This window comes from Lampetra fluviatilis, chromosome 68, assembly GCF_964198595.1.
Source record: "Lampetra fluviatilis chromosome 68, kcLamFluv1.1, whole genome shotgun sequence".
In the NCBI taxonomy this organism is placed as follows: domain Eukaryota; kingdom Metazoa; phylum Chordata; class Hyperoartia; order Petromyzontiformes; family Petromyzontidae; genus Lampetra; species Lampetra fluviatilis.
The window spans coordinates 2,526,934-2,546,058 of NC_136342.1; the positions used below are offsets into that span (position 1 = coordinate 2,526,934).

General features: G+C 56.0%; 1 protein-coding gene across 1 annotated transcript in view; it reads left to right on the forward strand.

The window, feature by feature from the left end:
• Window positions 1–385: 385 nt before the first annotated feature.
• The window catches only part of LOC144952578 (valine--tRNA ligase-like), a 54,052-nt gene continuing 35,312 nt past the window's right edge, over window positions 386–19,125 (forward strand). Inside the window, 13 exon segments of the mRNA XM_078883049.1 lie at window positions 386–593; window positions 2,545–2,684; window positions 4,057–4,303; window positions 5,181–5,324; window positions 6,349–6,859; window positions 7,233–7,354; window positions 9,199–9,289; window positions 11,651–11,751; window positions 12,508–12,635; window positions 14,905–14,971; window positions 15,441–15,538; window positions 17,146–17,227; window positions 19,034–19,125. The exon segment at window positions 19,034–19,125 is cut by the window's right edge and continues 28 nt beyond it. Coding sequence (XP_078739175.1) covers window positions 2,548–2,684; window positions 4,057–4,303; window positions 5,181–5,324; window positions 6,349–6,859; window positions 7,233–7,354; window positions 9,199–9,289; window positions 11,651–11,751; window positions 12,508–12,635; window positions 14,905–14,971; window positions 15,441–15,538; window positions 17,146–17,227; window positions 19,034–19,125 — 1,820 coding nt within the window. The 5' untranslated portion in view covers window positions 386–593; window positions 2,545–2,547.

The window sequence follows — 19,125 nt, forward strand, 5'->3', positions numbered from 1 at the left end:
ATCGATTAATCGGGTTTAATTTTAAATCGCCAATTGTCCCGAATCAATTACGACGGATCGATGCGTTATAAACAAGTGACCTCGTCGATTCCTACCGACAACGGTAGAATTAGGAATCGATTCGCGCGCGTGTGAATCGATGAACCCGACGAATCAGTCGCCTTTGTGACCCGGATCGCCCGAGAGAAACGATTCGATTATTTTTCGTAAAACTCGGAACCTCCTTTCGCTTAGGAATCGATTCGAGTCGACAGCGGCGCTTTATCAAGTCGGCGAATCGATCCCCGTTCGGAGGCGTCGCGCGGAATCGATTTGCCAAATGCGAGATTAAACGTGCGAATCGGATCGATTCAGAAGTTTGGGCACCTCTCGTTACCCGTAGTTTCATCATCCTTGGGTGGTCGGTGTTGGAAGCGTGGCTCCGCGTTTTTTAAATAAACATTTAAATATTTTGACGACGTTTCAACGTTTACGTTCCGATTTGTTTATTTTATTTTAAAAGTTCAATCAAAACAATCGACAGAGTGACAAAGGCGGACCCCATTCATTCATTCACGACGACAACGGTGGCGACTTTGCTGCCTTGAAAGCCGGTGAGGGAATCAACCTCACCACCACCTCATTCATAGAGACACACAGAGACTCATTGAGACACAGAGACACACAGAGACCCATAGAGACACACAGACTCGTAGAGACTCGTAGAGACCCACAGAGACACACAGACTCGTAGAGACTCGTAGAGACCCACAGAGACCCAGAGACTCATAGAGACACACAGAGACACACAGACTCGTAGACACACAGAGACCCATAGAGACACAACGACCCACAGAGACACACAGAGACACACAGAGACCCAGAGACTCATAGAGACACACAGAGACACACAGACTCGTAGACACACAGAGACCCATAGAGACACAACGACCCACAGAGACACACAGAGACACACAGAGACCCAGAGACTCATAGAGACACACAGAGACACACAGACTCGTAGACACACAGAGACCCATAGAGACACAACGACCCACAGAGACACACAGAGACACACAGAGACTCGTAGAGACCCACAGAGACCCATAGAGACTCAGAGACCCACAGAGACCCACAGAGACCCATAGAGACCCATAGAGACCCACAGAGACTCGTAGAGACTCGTAGAGACCCATAGACTCATAGACACACAGAGACCCACAGAGACACACAGAGACCCATAGAGACACAACGACCCACAGAGACACACAGAGACTCGTAGAGACCCACAGAGACCCATAGAGACACAGAGACCCACAGAGACCCATAGAGACCCACAGAGACACACAGAGACACGTAGAGACCCACAGAGACCCACAGAGACACACAGAGACACACAGAGACTCGTAGAGACTCGTAGAGACACAGAGACCCACAGAGACACACAGAGACCCATAGAGACCCACAGAGACACACAGAGACTCGTAGAGACTCGTAGAGACCCACAGAGACCCAGAGACTCGTAGAGAGACACAGAGACACACACAGAGACTCGTAGAGACACACAGCGACTCATAGAGACACAGAGACCCACAGAGACACACAGAGACCCATAGAGACCCACAGAGACACACAGAGACTCGTAGAGACTCGTAGAGACCCACAGAGACCCATAGAGACCCACAGAGACTCGTAGAGACTCGTAGAGACCCACAGAGACACACAGACACACAGAGACTCGTAGAGACTCGTAGAGACTCATAGAGACACAGAGACCCACAGAGACACACAGAGACCCATAGAGACCCACAGAGACCCACAGAGACCCATAGAGACACAACGACCCACAGAGACCCATAGAGACACACAGAGACCCACAGAGACCCATAGAGACTCGTAGAGACCTACAGAGACCCAGAGACTCGTAGAGAGACACAGAGACACACAGAGACTCAGAGACTCATAGAGACCCACAGAGACTCAGAGACTCGTAGAGAGACACAGAGACCCACAGAGACCCATAGAGACTCGTAGAGACCCACAGAGACCCAGAGACTCGTAGAGAGACACAGAGACACACACAGAGACTCAGAGACTCATAGAGACCCACAGAGACTCAGAGACCCACAGAGACTCAGAGACCCACAGAGACTCAGAGACCCACAGAGACCCACAGAGACCCACAGAGACCCGTAGAGACACACAGCCACTCATAGAGACCCACAGAGACACACAGAGACCCACAGAGACTCGTAGAGACACACAGAGACTCGGAGACACACAGAGACTCAGAGACACACAGAGACTCAGAGACACACAGAGACCCACAGAGACACACAGAGACCCACAGAGACCCATAGAGACACACAGCCACTCATAGAGACCCACAGAGACCCATAGAGACACACAGCCACTCATAGAGACCCACAGAGACCCACAGAGAGATGTTGATGGTTGATGATGTTGATGGTGGTGGTGATGTTGATGATGTTGATGATGGTGGTGATGATGGTGCAGGTGATGATGTTGATGATGTTGGTGATGGTGGTGGTGATGGTGGTGCAGGTGATGTCGTCCCTGACGCTGTACGCGCACACCGGTGGCGATGGGGGAGATGTGGATGTCATCACCGCCCGCGTCCTCATCACCGCCCGCTTCGCCGGGGTCAACATCAACGTCACCAGCGACTCCACGCGCATACCTCGGTCTCAACCACCACAACCACCACCACAACCGCCACCACAACCACCACCACAACCAAAATCACCACCACAATCACCACCACAATCACCACCACAATCACCACCACCACAACCACTACCACCACAACTACCACCACAATCACCATCACAACCACAATCACCACCACAACCACCACCACCACAACCACTACCACCACAACTACCACAACTACCACCACAACCACAATCACCATCACAACCACAATCACCACCACAACCACCATCACAACCACCACAACTACCACCACAACCACCATCACAACCACCACAACCACCACAATCGCCACCATAACCACCATCACAACCACCAGCACCACAATCACCATCACAATCACCACCACAACCACCACAACCAGCACTACAATCACCACCACAACCACCGTCACAACCACCACCACCACCACAACCACCACAACCACCACAACTGCTGAAGTGGGCTAAGTTGTGTTCTTGCTGTGGTTGTCCCACCTGGTGATGACGGTTGCTTTGTGTTGCGATCGAAACTTTATTGATCTATTAGTTTTCTACCCACGTGACTTTACCGTAAGAACCGAAGAGTTTGTGGATTATAGTGATAGGTGTTTACCCTTTCAACTGGTACAAAAACTGATACCTTTATACAAGGGGTCATGTTTAGCAATAACCACAACACACAAAAAAACATAACTCTGATAATGATAATGATATGCACCGTCTTTGAAGTTGATTGGTCCACACCCGAGACAGCTTTCCTTAGAGCCTAGTCTCCATTGGTGTTGGACCAGATGACGCCTAAAGGCGCACAACTCAAAGACAATGCACTATTAGAGCATGAGAGCTCAGGGTAAGCATTTACACCTTTGGAACCTCCTTTGCCAGTAGCAAAATATGATAATTGGCTTTTTTACCCTTCTATCTGGCAACAAAACTGACACCTTTTTTACAAGGAGTCATGTTTGCATAGACCACAATACCTGCAGTCATAATGCAAACAAAAAACATAACTCTGATAATATATGCACTGTCCTTGAAATTGATTGGTCCACACCCGAGACAGCTTTTCTTAGAGCCTAGTCTCACATGGTGTTGGACCAGAAGACGCCAAAAGGCGCACAACCCAAAAACCACAACACAAGCAATCAAAATGCAAACAAAAAACATAACTCTGATAATGATAATGATATGCACTTCCTTGAAGCTGGTTGGTCCACACCCGAGACAGCTTTTCTTAGAGCCCAGTCTCACATTGCTGTTGGACCAGATGACGCCAAAAGGCGCCACAACTTTACCGAAAACACCAAAACACTATGGACCTCTGCTTTCCCTCCCGCACCTCCCCGCCCGCCCGCCCGCCCAGGGTGCTCTGGAAGTCTCTCCCGGTCCTGGAATCGAACTCGGGCTTCAAGCTCTCGGGCGCCCACGCCATCGCCTACTACCTGGCCAGGCTGGGGTCGGCACCAGGCCCGGACCGGTGGGCGGGGCTAGGCCAGGGGGAGGAGCAAGAGGCGAGCGTCCTCCAATGGGTGGCCCTGGCCGAGGGCACGTTGCTCCCGGCAACCGTCGCCACGTGCTACCCCTCCGTCGCCGGGGGCGACCAGCGCAAGGTGAGCTCCCTGGACCGGCGGTTGCCGTGGTGAAGCGCCGTTGGAGACGAGAAAGGTGTTGGACCAATCGGTTTCGAAGACAATGCACGTGCACCATTGGAACCTCATTTGCCAGTAAAAAATATGATAATTGTTTTTTTACCCTTCTATCTGGCAACAAAACTGACACCTTTTTTTTACAAGGAGTCATGTTTGCATAGACCACAATACCTGCAGTCATAATGCAAAAAAAAAACACACAACTTTGATGATGATATGCACTGTCCTTGAAGTTGATTGGTCCACACCCGAGACAGCTTTCCTTAGAGCCTAGTCTCACATGGTGTTGCACCAGATGACGCCAAAAGGCGCACAACTCAAAGACAATGCACCATCAGAGTATGAGAGCTCGGGGTAAACATTTACACCATTGGAACCTCATTTGCCAGTAAAACATATGATAATTGGTTTTTTTACCCTTCTATCTGGCGACAAAACTGACACCTTTTTAAATCCTTTATATTAAGTTCACTTGCTTGCTTGCTTAGGACCGTGCAAATCTTTCGGTCGTTTTTTAACCCACTTCCCGTGATCCACTCGAGCTGACATTTTGCACACAGACTCGTTGTGCGTGACAATTAATGTTCGTGAAAAAATATTTCCAAAACTTTACACTTTTTAGGACAAAAATATTATATTTAATGACCAATTGCTTAATGGTGCAATGCAATCATCTGACCCATAGGTGGCAGCCATCTCAAGCCAGAGGACGAGAGGACTCTAGCCGCCACGCATATAAAGCATTTATAGTGAAAAACTTTGTTTTTACGGGTTCATTTTTTTACACTTGGCGTGTGTGTGTGTGTGGGGGGTGGGTGCCCCCTCTCGTCTGGTGTAGGTGGCGTCGCGAGCCAGAGCGGAGATCTTCAGCGCCCTCTCCGCCCTGGACTCGACGCTGCGCCAGCGAACATTCCTGGTCGGCGAGCGCCTCTCCCTCGCCGACGTGTCCGTGGCGACGGCGCTGATGCTTCCCTACGCGCACGTGAGTGTGGCTGGGGGGAGGGGGGGGGTGGTGGGGGGAGGGGTGGTGGGGGGAGGGGTGGTGGGGGGAGGGGTGGCCGTGTCTCCGCACGCTCCCCCCGCGCCTCGGCGCGTCTTCGTGTGTCTCCACGTGTCTCAACGTGTCTCCCCACGTAGATCCCCGTGTCTCTCAGTGTCCCCCCCCCCCCCGTGTCCCCCCCGTGTCTCCACATCTCTCCCCACGTAGATCCCCGTGTCTCTCAGTGTCCCCCCCCCCCCCCGTGTCCCCCCCGTGTCTCCACATCTCTCCCCACGTAGATCCCCGTGTCTCTCAGTGTCCCCCCCCCCCGTGTCCCCCCCGTGTCTCCACATCTCTCCCCACGTAGATCCCCGTGTCTCTCAGTGTCCCCCCCCCCCCGTGTCCCCCCGTGTCTCCACATCTCTCCCCACGTAGATCCCCGTGTCTCTCAGTGTCCCCCCCCCCCCCCCGTGTCCCCCCGTGTCTCCACATCTCTCCCCACGTAGATCCCCGTGTCTCTCAGTGTCCCCCCCCCCCCGTGTCCCCCCGTGTCTCCACATCTCTCCCCACGTAGATCCCCGTGTCTCTCAGTGCCCCCCCCCCCCCCGTGTCCCCCCCGTGTCTCCACATCTCTCCCCACATCGATCCCCGTGTCTCTCAGTGTCCCCCCCCCCCCCCCCCCCGTGTCTCCACATCTCTCCCCACGTAGATCCCCGTGTCTCTCAGTGTCCCCCCCCCCGTGTCCCCCCCGTGTCTCCACATCTCTCCCCACGTAGATCCCCGTGTCTCTCAGTGTCCCCCCCCCCCCCCCCGTGTCCCCCCCGTGTCTCCACATCTCTCCCCACGTAGATCCCCGTGTCTCTCAGTGTCCCCCCCCCCCGTGTCCCCCACGTGTCTCCACATCTCTCCACGTCTCTCCAACCTCCCGCCGCTCGCCGCTTAAGACGGCACTTGCCCCGACGGCCTGCTGCAGGCTACCCCTTGGAGAGGGGGGGTGGGCGGTGACTTTACCTTTGCCTCGTTGCAGGTGTTGGACGCCGCCGCCCGCGGGCGCCACCCCCACGCCACCCGCTGGTTCCTCACCTGCGCCCATCAGCCCCAGTTCCTCTCCGTGCTGGGGCCAGTCGCCCTGACGCGCCAGCCCGCCGGGGCCGAGGGTCACCCGGCCCCGGCCAAAGGTCAGCCTGCCGGGGCCAAGGGTCACCCGGCTCCGGCCAAAGGTCAGCCTGCCGGGGCCGAGGGTCACCCGGCCCCGGCCAAAGGTCAGCCTGCCAGGGCCAAGGGTCAGCCGGCTCCGGCCAAAGGTCACCCGGCCCCGGCCAAGGGTCAGCCCGCCGGGGCCAAGGATCAGCCCGCCGGGGTCAACGGTCAGCCAGCCGGGGCCAAGGGTCAGCCCGCCGGGGCCAAGGATCAGCCTGCCGGGGTCAAAGGTCAGCCGGCCGGGGCCAAGGGTCAGCCGGCCGGGGCCAAAGGTCAGCCCGCCGGGGTCAAAGGACAAGCCGCCGGGGAGAAAGGTCAAGCGGCCGCAGAGGGCGCAGGTGGGGGAGCGTGGGGGAGCGCTCCGCACGTCGCCCTCCTGCCGCACAACGCGGCCACTTTGTGGATGAAGTTGTCGGGCGACGCACAAACGTGGAGCGTTTATATTCACCCCCCTCCCTCCCCCCCACCTCCTCCTCCCCCCCTCCTCCCCCCCCCCCCTCCTCGCCCCGCCTCCTCTTCCTCCTCCCCCCGCACCTCCCCCCTCTATCCCCCCCCCTCCTCGCCCCCCAACCTCCCTCCTCCACCCCCCCCCCTCCCTCCTCCACCCCCCCCACCTTCTCTTCCCCCACCCCTCTCCTCCCCCCGCACCTCCCCCCTCCTCCCCCCCACCCTCCCCCCCCCCCACCTTCCCCCACCCCACCCCCCCCCCAGCGAACGGAGACGACGCCAAGCCCAAGACGCCGGCGCAGCTCAAGAAGGAAGCGAAGAGGCGGGAGAAGCTGGACAAGTTCCAGCAGAAGCAGGAGAAGGTGAAGGAGCCTCGCCCCGACCAGGTGAGAGGGCCCCCCCCCCCCCCCCAGGGCCCCCCCCCCCCAGGGCCCCCCCCACCACCACTCCCGGGGTCCACTGTGTTGGGAATTCCGGTCCGGGGTCATCGTCGTCTTCCTACTCTTCCTCTTCTTTCACTTCCTCTTTCACTTCCTCTTTCTCTTTCACTTCCTCTTTCTCTTCTTTCACTTCCTCCTCTTTCACTTCCTCTTTAGCTTCCTCCTCTTTCACTTCCTCCTCTTTCACTTCCTCTTTAGCTTCCTCCTCTTTCACTTCCTCTTTAGCTTCCTCCTCTTTCACTTCCTCCTCTTTCACTTCCTCTTTAGCTTCCTCCTCTTTCACTTCCTCCTCTTTCACTTCCTCTTTAGCTTCCTCCTCTTTCACTTCCTCCTCTTTCACTTCCTCTTTCACTTCCTGTTTCTCCTCTTTCACTTCCTCCGCTTATTCGTCCATGGACCAGTGATCCTAGACTCCAGTCCAGGTTTTCCCTTGGCCCAGCGTTGAATCCCAGGGCCATCGATTCTCAAATTCAAATCCAGTCCCACGTTTTTTTCGCGTGAGCTTCCAACGCAAATCCAGGCCCAGTGGGTGCCAAATCCGTTCGCGGTTTGGCAGTGTCGAGTCCAGGGGCCGCCTACCCTCGCCAATTCCGGTTCGGGTTTTTTATTTTCTCCCCCCGCGGACTTCCTCCCAGAGTCCGGCTCCAGCCGCGTGTGCGTATTGAAGGGTAGATTTGAAGCTTTCGTGACTGCAAGGATTCATATTGTTAGGTTTTTTTCGGTAAAGTCACGTAGGTAAAAAAATTAAATTAATAAAAGTAAAATAAAATAAAAATCACGACGTTTCGGAGGCAACACAAGCTTCCGTCTTCAGGTGGAACCGTCACAGCACGATTGCTGTATCAAGTGAGAGAAATTACAGGAAAACCGTGTTTTATATTTACTGGTTAAGGGTGGGAGGAGCCAAGGTAGGCCCTGAATATTATTTTTTAAATCCTTTATATTAAGTTCACTTGCTTGCTTGCGCGCTTACGACCGTGCAAATCTTTCGGTCGTTTTTTAACCCACTTCCCGTGATCCAATGGAGCTGACATTTTGCACACAGACTCGTTGTGCGTGACAATTAATTTTCGTGAAAAAAATTTCCTAAATTTTTCACTTTTTAGGGAAAAAAAAAATTTCACTAACACATTCATATATTTTTCCTAAACACAGAAAATTATTCAAGAAAACAACAAAAATGTACAATATAAACAATCAGACAAAAACTGAAAACCTTATAATCCTTGTATACGACTTTCCTTATATTTAATTTAAAATACCAATGTGATAAAAATGAAACTCTTACTCAAGAAAAACAGAAATGAATAATAAAATAAAACCGATGCCACGCATATAAAGGATTTATAGTGAAAAACTTAGTTTTTACGGGTTAATTTTTAAAATCCTTTATATTAAGTTCACTTGCTTGCTTGCGCGCTTACGACCGTGCAAATCTTTCGGTCGTTTTTTAACCCACTTCCCGTGATCCAATCGAGCCGACATTTTGCACACAGACTCGTTGTGCGTGACAATTTATTTTCGTGAAAAAAATGTTCCACTTTTTAGGGAAAAAAAAATGTCATATTTAATTTAAAATACCAATGTGATAAAAATGAAACTCTTACTCAAGAAAAACAGAAATTAATAATACAATAAAACCGATGCCACGCGTGTAAAGGATTTATAGTGAAAAACTTTGTTTTTACGGGTTAATTTTTCGTGAGGTTCGGTACGTGACTTTACCGAAAAAACCTAACAACATGTATTGAAGGCTCCGCTCCGTGTTTTGTTTTCATCTCGTTCAGCAGCAGCAGCAGCAGCAGAAGAAGGGCAAGGTGGAGAAGAAAGAGTTGGAGGTGATCACCTACGACGTGGACACCCCTCCCGGAGAGAAGAAGGGTGAGAGGCGTGCACCTAGCCTGGCGCGGGGACGCGGTGACGCGGTGACGCTGCCGTTGTTGTGTCTGTGTGTGTGTGTGTGTGTCCAGGTGTGCGTGTGTCTGTGGGGAGCGGTGGTGTGTGTCTGTGTGTCCAGGTGTGTGTGTGTCTGTGTGTGTGTGTCTGTGTGTGTCCAGGTGTGTGCGTGTCTGTGTGTGTCCAGGTGTGTGTGTGTCTGTGTGTGTCCAGGTGTGTGTGTGTGTGTGTGTCCAGGTGTGTGTGTGTCTGTGTGTGTCCAGGTGTGTGTGTGTGTATGTGTGTCCAGGTGTGTGTGTGTCTGTGTGTGCCCAAGTGTGTGTGTGTCTGTGTGTGTCCAGGTGTGTGTGTGTCTGTGTGTGTCCAGGTGCGTGTGTGTGTGTGTCCAGGTGTGTGTGTGTCTGTGTGTGTCCAGGTGTGTGTGTGTGTCTGTGTGTGTGCAGGTGTGTGTGTGTCTGTGTGTGCCCAAGTGTCTGTGTGTGGTTGTGTGTGTCCAGGTGTGTGTGTGTCTGTGTGTGTCCAGGTGTGTGTGTCCAGGTGTGTGTCTGTGTGTCCAGGTGTGTGTGTGTCCAGGTGTGTGTGTCTGTGTGTCCAGGTATGTGTGTGTGTGTGTACCCAGGTATGTGTGTGTGTGTCCAGGTGTGTGTCTGTGTGTCCAGGTATGTGTGTCTGTGTGTCCAGGTATGTGTGTCTGTGTGTCCAGGTATGTGTGTGTGTGTTCAGGTGTGTGTGTATGTGTACCCAGGTATGTGTGTGTGTGTACCCAGGTGTGTGTGTGTGTCCAGGTGTGTGTGTCTGTGTGTCCAGGTGTGTGTGTCCAGGTGTGTGTGTGTGTGTCCAGGTATGTGTGTGTGTGTACCCAGGTATGTGTGTGTGTGTCCAGGTGTGTGTGTGTGTGTCCAGGTATGTGTGTGTGTGTCCAGGTATGTGTGTGTGTTCCCAGGTATGTGTGTGTGTGTCCAGGTGTGTGTGTCTGTGTGTCCAGGTATGTGTGTGTGTGTACCCAGGTATGTGTGTGTGTGTCCAGGTGTGTGTGTCTGTGTGTCCAGGTATGTGTGTGTGTGTACCCAGGTATGTGTGTGTGTGTCCAGGTGTGTGTGTGTGTGTGTCCAGGTATGTGTGTGTGTGTACCCAGGTATGTGTGTGTTGGTCCAGGTGTGTGTGTGTGTGTGTCCAGGTGTGTGTGTGTCCAGGTGTGTGTGTGTCCAGGTGTGTGTATGTGTGTCCAGGTATGTGTGTGTGTGTACCCAGGTATGTGTGTGTGTGTCCAGGTGTGTGTGTGTGTGTGTGTCCAGGTATGTGTGTGTGTGTGTCCAGGTGTGTGTGTGTGTGTCCAGGTATGTGTGTGTGTGTACCCAGGTATGTGTGTGTGTGTCCAGGTATGTGTGTGTCCAGGTATGTGTGTGTGTGTTCCCAGGTGTGTGTGTGTTCCCAGGTATGTGTGTGTGTGTCCAGGTGTGTGTCTGTGTGTCCAGGTATGTGTGTGTGTGTCCAGGTGTGTGTGTGTGTTCCCAGGTATGTGTGTGTGTGTGTCCAGGTGTGTGTGTGTGTGTCCAGGTATGTGTGTGTGTGTCCAGGTATGTGTGTGTGTTCCCAGGTGTGTGTGTGTGTGTACCCAGGTATGTGTGTGTGTGTCCAGGTGTGTGTGTGTGTGTCCAGGTATGTGTGTGTGTGTTCCCAGGTGTGTGTGTGTGTTCCCAGGTGCGTGTGTGTGTCTGTGTGTGTCCAGGTGTGTCTGTGTGTCCAGGTGTGTGTGTGCGACTGTGGGGAGTGGTGGTGTAGTGGTTAGCGCTACGCTGCGCTACGAACCACCCGGCGACCCGAGTTCGATTCCCGCTCGCGGCCAACACCACCGGTGACGATGATCTGAAAAGGTCCTGGGCCTCCCCTAGGTCGACTCAGCCTCACATGAGTACCTGGTGCGGTGTGTTGTAAACGTGGTGCTGGCCACCCACCCCCTCGTGTGCCGCGGTGTCGGCCTTCATAGGTGCTCGCTAACAGCACTTGCCCCATCAGTCTGTTAAGACTACACGGGAGATCTTTGTAATTTTTGCGTGCGCGTGTGTGGTGCGTGTGCGTGGCCTGCGTGCATGTGTGGTGCGTGTGTGTTGCGTGTGTGCGTGGCGTGTGTGTGTGCTGCGTGTGTGCTGTGCGTGTGTGCGTGGCGTGTGCGTGTGCTGCGTGCGTGTGTGTGTACTGTGTGTGTTGCGTGTGTGTGTGGCGTGTGCGTGGCGTGTGTGTGTGGCGTGTGCGTGGCGTGTGTGTGCGTGGCGTGTGTGTGGCGTGTGTTGTGCTGTGCGTGTGTGTGTGCTGTGCGTGTGCGTTGCGTGTGCGTGGCGTGTGTAGACGTGTCGGGGCCCATGCCCGACGCGTACAGCCCTCGCTACGTGGAGGCTGCCTGGTACCCCTGGTGGGAGAAGCAGGGATTCTTCAAGCCCGAGTACGGGGTACGTGGGCGGGGGGGGCACGGGGGGGGGGCACGGGGGGGGCACGGGGACGGGCACGGGGGGGGGGCACGGGGGGGGCACGGGGGGGGGGGGCACAGGGGGGGGACATGGGGGGGGGGGGGACACGTGGGGGGGGTAAGGGGGGGGACTGAAGGCATGGGAAGCGCTCAGACATGGATGGCTTGGTGGTTGTTGTTGTGTCTTGTTGTGTGTTGTTGTTGTTGTGTCTTGTTGTTGTTGATGTGTGTGTTGTTGTTGTTGATGTGTCTTGTTGTTGATGTGTGTGTTGTTGTTGTTGATGTGTCTTGTTGTTGTTGTGTGTGTTGTTGTTGTTGTGTCTTGTTGTTGATGTGTGTGTTGTTGTGTCTTGTTGTTGATGTGTCTTGTTGCTGTTGTGTTGTTGTTGTTGTTGATGTGTCTTGTTGTTGTTGTTGTGTCTTGTTGTTGTGTGTTGTTGTGGATGTGTGTGTTGTTGTTGATGTGTGTGTTGTTGTTGTGTCTTGTTGATGTGTGTTGTTGTTGTCTTATTGTTGTTGATGTGTGTGTTGTTGTTGATACATCTTGTTGTTGATGTCTTGTTATTGTCGTTTTGTTGTTGTTGATGTGTGTGTTGTTGTTGATACATCTTGTTGTTGATGTCTTGTTGTTGTCGTTTTGTTGTTGTTGATGTGTGTGTTGTTGTTGATACATCTTGTTGTTGATGTGTCGTGTTGTTGTTGATGTGTCTTATTGTTGTTGTTGTTGTTGATGTGTTAGCGTGCGAGTGTGTCGGAGAAGAACCCCAAGGGGGTGTTCATGATGTGCATCCCCCCGCCCAACGTCACCGGCTCCCTGCACCTGGGACACGCACTCACCAACGCCGTGGAAGACACGCTCACCCGCTGGTGAGCCTCACGCTCGCTCACCCGCTCACCCACCCACTCACTCACCCGCTCACTCGCTCACCCACTCACTCACCCACCCACTCACTCACTCACCCACTCACTACCCGCTCACTCACTCACCCACTCGCTCACCCACTCACTCACCCACCCACTCACTCACTCACTCACCCACTCACTCACCCGCTCACTCACCCACCCACTCACTCACTCACTCACCCACTCACTCACCCACCCACTCACTCACTCACTCACTCACCCGCTCACTCACCCACTCGCTCACTCACCCACTCGCTCACTCACCCGCTCACTCACCCACTCACCCACTCACTCACTCACCCACTCGCTCACCCGCTCACCCACTCACTCACCCACTCACTCACTCACTCACTCACCCACCCACTCACTCACCCACTCACTCACTCACCCACTCACTCACTCAGCCACCCACTCACCCGCTCACTCACCCGCTCACTCACCCGCTCACTCACCCACCGACTCACTCACCCACTCACTCGCTCGCTCACCCACTCACTCGCTCACCCACTCACTCGCTCACCCACTCACTCACTCACCCACTCACTCGCTCACCCACTCACTCGCTCGCTCACCCACTCACTCGCTCACCCACTCGCTCACCCGCTCACTCACCCACTCGCTCACTCACCCGCTCAATCACTCACCCACTCGCTCGCTCACCCACCCACTCACTCACCCACTCACTCACCCACTCGCTCACCCGCTCACTCACCCACTCGCTCACTCACCCACTCGCTCACTCACCCACTCACTCATTCACTCACCCACTCACCCACTCACTCACTCACCCGCTCAATCACTCACCTACTCGCTCACTCACCCACCCACTCACTCACCCACTCACCCACTCACCCACTCACCCACCCACTCACCCACTCACTCACTCACTCACCCACTCACCCACTCACTCACCCACTCACTCACTCACTTACCCACTCACTCACTCACCCACTCACTCACTCACCCACTCACTCACTCACCCGCTCAATCACTCACTCGCTCACTCACCCACCCACTCACTCACCCACTCACCCACTCACTCACTCACTCACTCACCCACTCACCCACTCACTCACTCATTCACCCACCCACTCACCCACTCACTCACCCACCCACTCACCCACTCACCCACCCACTCACCCACTCACCCACTCACCTACTCACCCACTCACTCACTCACTCACTCACCCACTCACTCACTCACTCACTCACCCACTCACTCACTCACTCACCCACTCACTCACTCACTCACTCACCCACTCACTCACTCACCCACTCACTCACTCACCCACTCACTCACCCACTCACCCGCTCACCCACTCACTCACCCACTCACCCGCTCACCCACTCACTCACTCACTCACCCACTCACTCACTCACCCACTCACTCACCCGCTCACCCACTCACTCACCCACTCACCCGCTCACTCACTCACTCACTCACCCACTCCCTCACTCACCCACTCACTCACTCGCTCACCCACTCACCCGCTCACCCACTCACTCACTCACCCGCTCACCCACCCACTCACCCACTCGCTCACCCGCTCACCCACTCACTCACTCGCTCACCCACTCACCCGCTCACCCACCCACTCACCCACCCACCCACTCACCCACTCACCCACTCACCCACTCACCCACTCGCTCACCCACTCACCCGCTCACCCACCCACCCACTCACCCACCCACCCACTCACCCACTCACCCGCTCACCCACTCACTCACTCACCCACCCACTCACCCACCCACCCACTCACCCACCCACCCACTCACCCACCCACCCACCCACTCACCCGCTCACCCACTCACTCACTCACCCGCTCACCCACTCACCCGCTCACCCACCCACTCACCCACCCACCCACTCACCCACCCACCCACTCACCCACCCACCCACTCACCCACTCACCCACTCACTCACTCACCCGCTCACCCACCCACTCACCCACTCACCCACCCACCCACTCACCCACTCACCCACTCACCCACTCGCTCACCCACTCACCCGCTCACCCACCCACCCACCCACTCACCCACTCACCCACTCACTCACTCACCCGCTCACCCGCTCACCCGTGGTAGCAAACATCGCCACTGGTGGGCGGGAGACGAAAGCGGCCGTGCCGGCCTCCGTGGACGCTGCTGCTGCCCGCGACACCGCACTTGCCCCCGACACTCCGTGAAGGCTACGCGGGGGACCTTTGCCTCTGTGTGTTGCGCGCGAGCCCAGGCACCGCATGAGAGGAGAGACGACGCTGTGGAACCCGGGCTGCGACCACGCCGGCATCGCCACCCAGGTTCGCTGCTCGGTGCATTGTGGGTAGCGGGGGGGGGGGGGAGCAAAGCATCATGGGTAACTGTGTTTTGGCGTGGGGGGGGGCGGGTCCGTGGGGGAGGGGCGCTGGGGGGGGGCGGGGGAGGGGCGGGGGGGGGGGGCAGGGGGGGGGGGCGGGGCTGTCGTCTCCCCTGGCGAGGGGTTCACGGCAACGGGGGCGGCCAGAACCACCAACGCCTCGTCCGGCACACGGAGGTGGTGACGGTGGTGATGGTGGTGGTGGTGATGGTGGTGATGGTGACGGTGGTGATGGTGGTGGTGGTGGTGGTGGTGACGGTGACGGTGGTGGTGGTGGTGGTGATGGTGGTGGTGGTGACGGTGATGGTGGTGGTGGTGATGGTGACGGTGGTGGTGGTGGTGATGGTGGTGGTGGTGGTGACGGTGGTGACGGTGGTGACGGTGGTGATGGTGATGGTGGTGATGGTCTGCAGGTGGTGGTGGAGCGCAAGGTGAAGAAGGAGCTGGGGCTGAGTCGGCACGACCTGGGCCGGGACAAATTCATTGAGCACGTGTGGGCCTGGAAGAGGGAGTGAGTGGGACACACACACACAGACACACACACACAGACACACACACACAGACACACACACACAGACACACACACAGACACACACACACAGACACACAGACACACACACACACAGACACACACACACACAGACACACACACAGACACACACACAGACACACACACACAGACACACACACACACAGACACACACACACAGACACACACAGACACACACACACAGACACACACACAGACACACACACACAGACACACACACACAGACACACACACACACACACCCCCATAGACACCCTCCATAGACACACACACACACAGACACACAGACACACAGAGACACACACAGACACACACACAGACACACAGACACACACACACAGACACAGACACACACAGACACACACACACACAGACACACACACAGACACACAGACACACACACACAGACACACACTCAGACACACACTCAGACACAGACACACACACACACACACAGACACACACGCAGACACAACAACCGCCATTCGCCACTAAGTGGCGGTGACGTCACCACGACGCTTGTGCCAGGCCATGTGCACCCTGAGGCCACGTGAAGTGTCGAACGCCCGCTGGCAGGAGGTCACGGGGCAGACCCAGGTGCCACGGGTCGACTGACCGAGATGACCGAGATGACTGGCTGATGCACCACCTGTGCCCCCTACTGTGCCAACTTGCTGTGCTTTAGCCACCCGGCGCTCCGCTCGTTGTTGTGAGCGTCGCTCCTCCGCCCTCCGTTGTTGTTGGAGGGCGACTGCCTCCAACTGCCCAGTAGCGTCCTTCACGAGCCTCCTCCACTGAGGCCGATCTTGACACCGCTGGTACCAGTCATAGGCAAGTCCACTCAGCTCCACGTCCTCCTGTACCACATCACTCCATCTCTTCTCTAGCCCGTGCCGCGCCCGTTTAGCCCCCTCGATCCGGCCGAACAAAAGCTGTTTAGGCATGCGGTGGCTGGGCATGCGGGCTACATGACCCAGCCAACGCAGCCTTACCTGCCGGAGGAGCTCACTGATGGGAGTTTGCCCAGATCTTTCAAGGACTTGTGAGCTCCTCACACAATCCAGCCTGGTTAAACCCAGGATGGATCGTAGGCAGGCCAGCCTAAATGTTTCCAACCGGCGAAGATGCTCCACTAGGGGGGTCCACGTTTCGCAAGCGTAGAGAAGGGAGGGAATGACCGTGGCCGAGAAGACCTGAAGCTTCGCGCGGAGCGACAGACCAGGTAGCTTCCACACAACGTTACGCAACCGATGAAAATATATTGCCGCTCGACTGATTCGGAGTGAGACCTCTGCTGATAAACTGGAGCCGGTCATAAGCACAGTGCCCAGGTATGGGAAACTCTCCACTCTCTCCACTACTGCCCCATCACCGATTGGGAGTTGTGGGGGTGGAGTGCCCGATGGTACAAAATACCCAGGCAGGTGCTTAGTTTTGGTGGGGCACACAGACACACACAGACACACACACACACACACCCCCATAGACCCCCCCGTAGACACCCCCCCGTGGTTGTTGTGGTTGTTGATTGTTGTGGTTGTTGATTGTTGTGGTTGTGGTGGTTGCAGAAAGGGCGACCGCATTTACCATCAGCTGAGGACCCTGGGCTCCTCTCTGGACTGGGACCGTGCCTGCTTCACCATGGACCCCGTGAGCCACCACCACCACCACCACAACCACCACCACCACAACCACCACAACCACAACCACCACCACCACAACCACCACAACCACCACCACCACAACCACCACAACCACCACAACCACCACCACCACCACAACCACCACCACCACAACCACCACCACCACAACCACCACCACAACCACAACCACCACCACCCCCACAACCACCACAACCACCACCACCACAACCACCACCACAACCACCACCACCACCACAACCACCACAACCACCACCACAACCACCACCACAACCACCACCACAACCACCACCACCACCACAACCACCACCACCACAACCACCACCACCACAACCACCACCACAACCACCACAACCACCACCACCACAACCACCACCACAACCACCACAACAACCACCACCAGCAGCAACCACCACAACCACCACAACCACCACAACCACCACAACCACCACCACCACAACCACCACCACCCCCACCACCACCCCCACCACCACCACAACCACCACAACCACGACCACCACCACAACCACCACCACCCCCACCACAACCACCACCACAACCACCACAACCACCACCACCACAACCACCACCACAACCACCAGCAGCAACCACCAGACACAAGACAAAGCTCCCCCCGTGTAGCCTCAACAGGCTGTAGGGGCAAGTGCTGTTAGCGAGTAGCAGCACCTATGAAGGCTACCGGCGCTGTGGCACACGAGGGGGTGGGTGGCCAGCACCACGCCCGGCCGCCTTTGTCTCCCCAGTGGAGACGTTTACTACCACGCACCACCGCAGCAGCAGCAGCAGGTACTCGTTTGAGGGCTGAGTCGACCTAGGGGAGGACCGGTGTTGGCCTCGAGCGGGAATCGAACTCGGGTCGCCTGGGTTTCGTAGCGCAGCGTAGCGCTAAACACTACTGCCGCACACACAGACACGCACGTGCACACACACAGACACGCACACAACAACAACAACAACAAACGCCATTCGTCACCACGACGCTTGTGCCAGGCTAGGTGCACGTTGAGGCCACGTGAAGTGTCGAACGCCCGCTGGCAGGAGGTCACGGGGCAGACCCAGCAGGTGCCACGGGTCAACTGACCGAGATGACTGGCTGATGCACCACCTGTGCCCCCTACTGTGCCAACACACACACGCACACACACACGCACACACCAGAGGTGTGGACTCGAGTCATGTGACTTGGACTCGAGTCAGACTCGAGTCATGAATTTGATGACTTGCGACTCGACTTGGACTTGCATAACAATGACTTTGTCCCACCTCTGGCACACACACACGTGCACACACACACACACACGTACACACGCACACATGCACGCGCACACGCACACACACACGCGCACACGTGTACACGTGCACGCACGCGCACACACACACACACGTGCACACACACACGTGCACACGCACACATGCACGCGCACACACACACGCGCACACGTGTACACGCGCACACACGCGCACACACCCGCGCACACGTGTACACGCGCACACACGCGCACACACACACGCGCACACGTGTACACGCGCACACACGCGCACACACACACGCGCACACGTGTACACGCGCACGCGCACACACACACGCGCACACGTGTACACGCGCACGCACGCGCACACACACACGCGCACACGTGTACACGCGCACGCACGCGCACACATGTACACACACACACGTACACACACGCACGCGTACACACACACACGCACACACGCACGCGTGTGTGCGCTGACGTGTGTGCGCTGACGCGTGTCCACGCGTCTCCCTGCGTAGAAGCTGTCGCGCGCCGTGCAGGAGGCGTTTGTGCGTCTCCATGACGACGGCGTCATCTACCGTGGCAACCGCCTCGTCAACTGGTCCTGCAG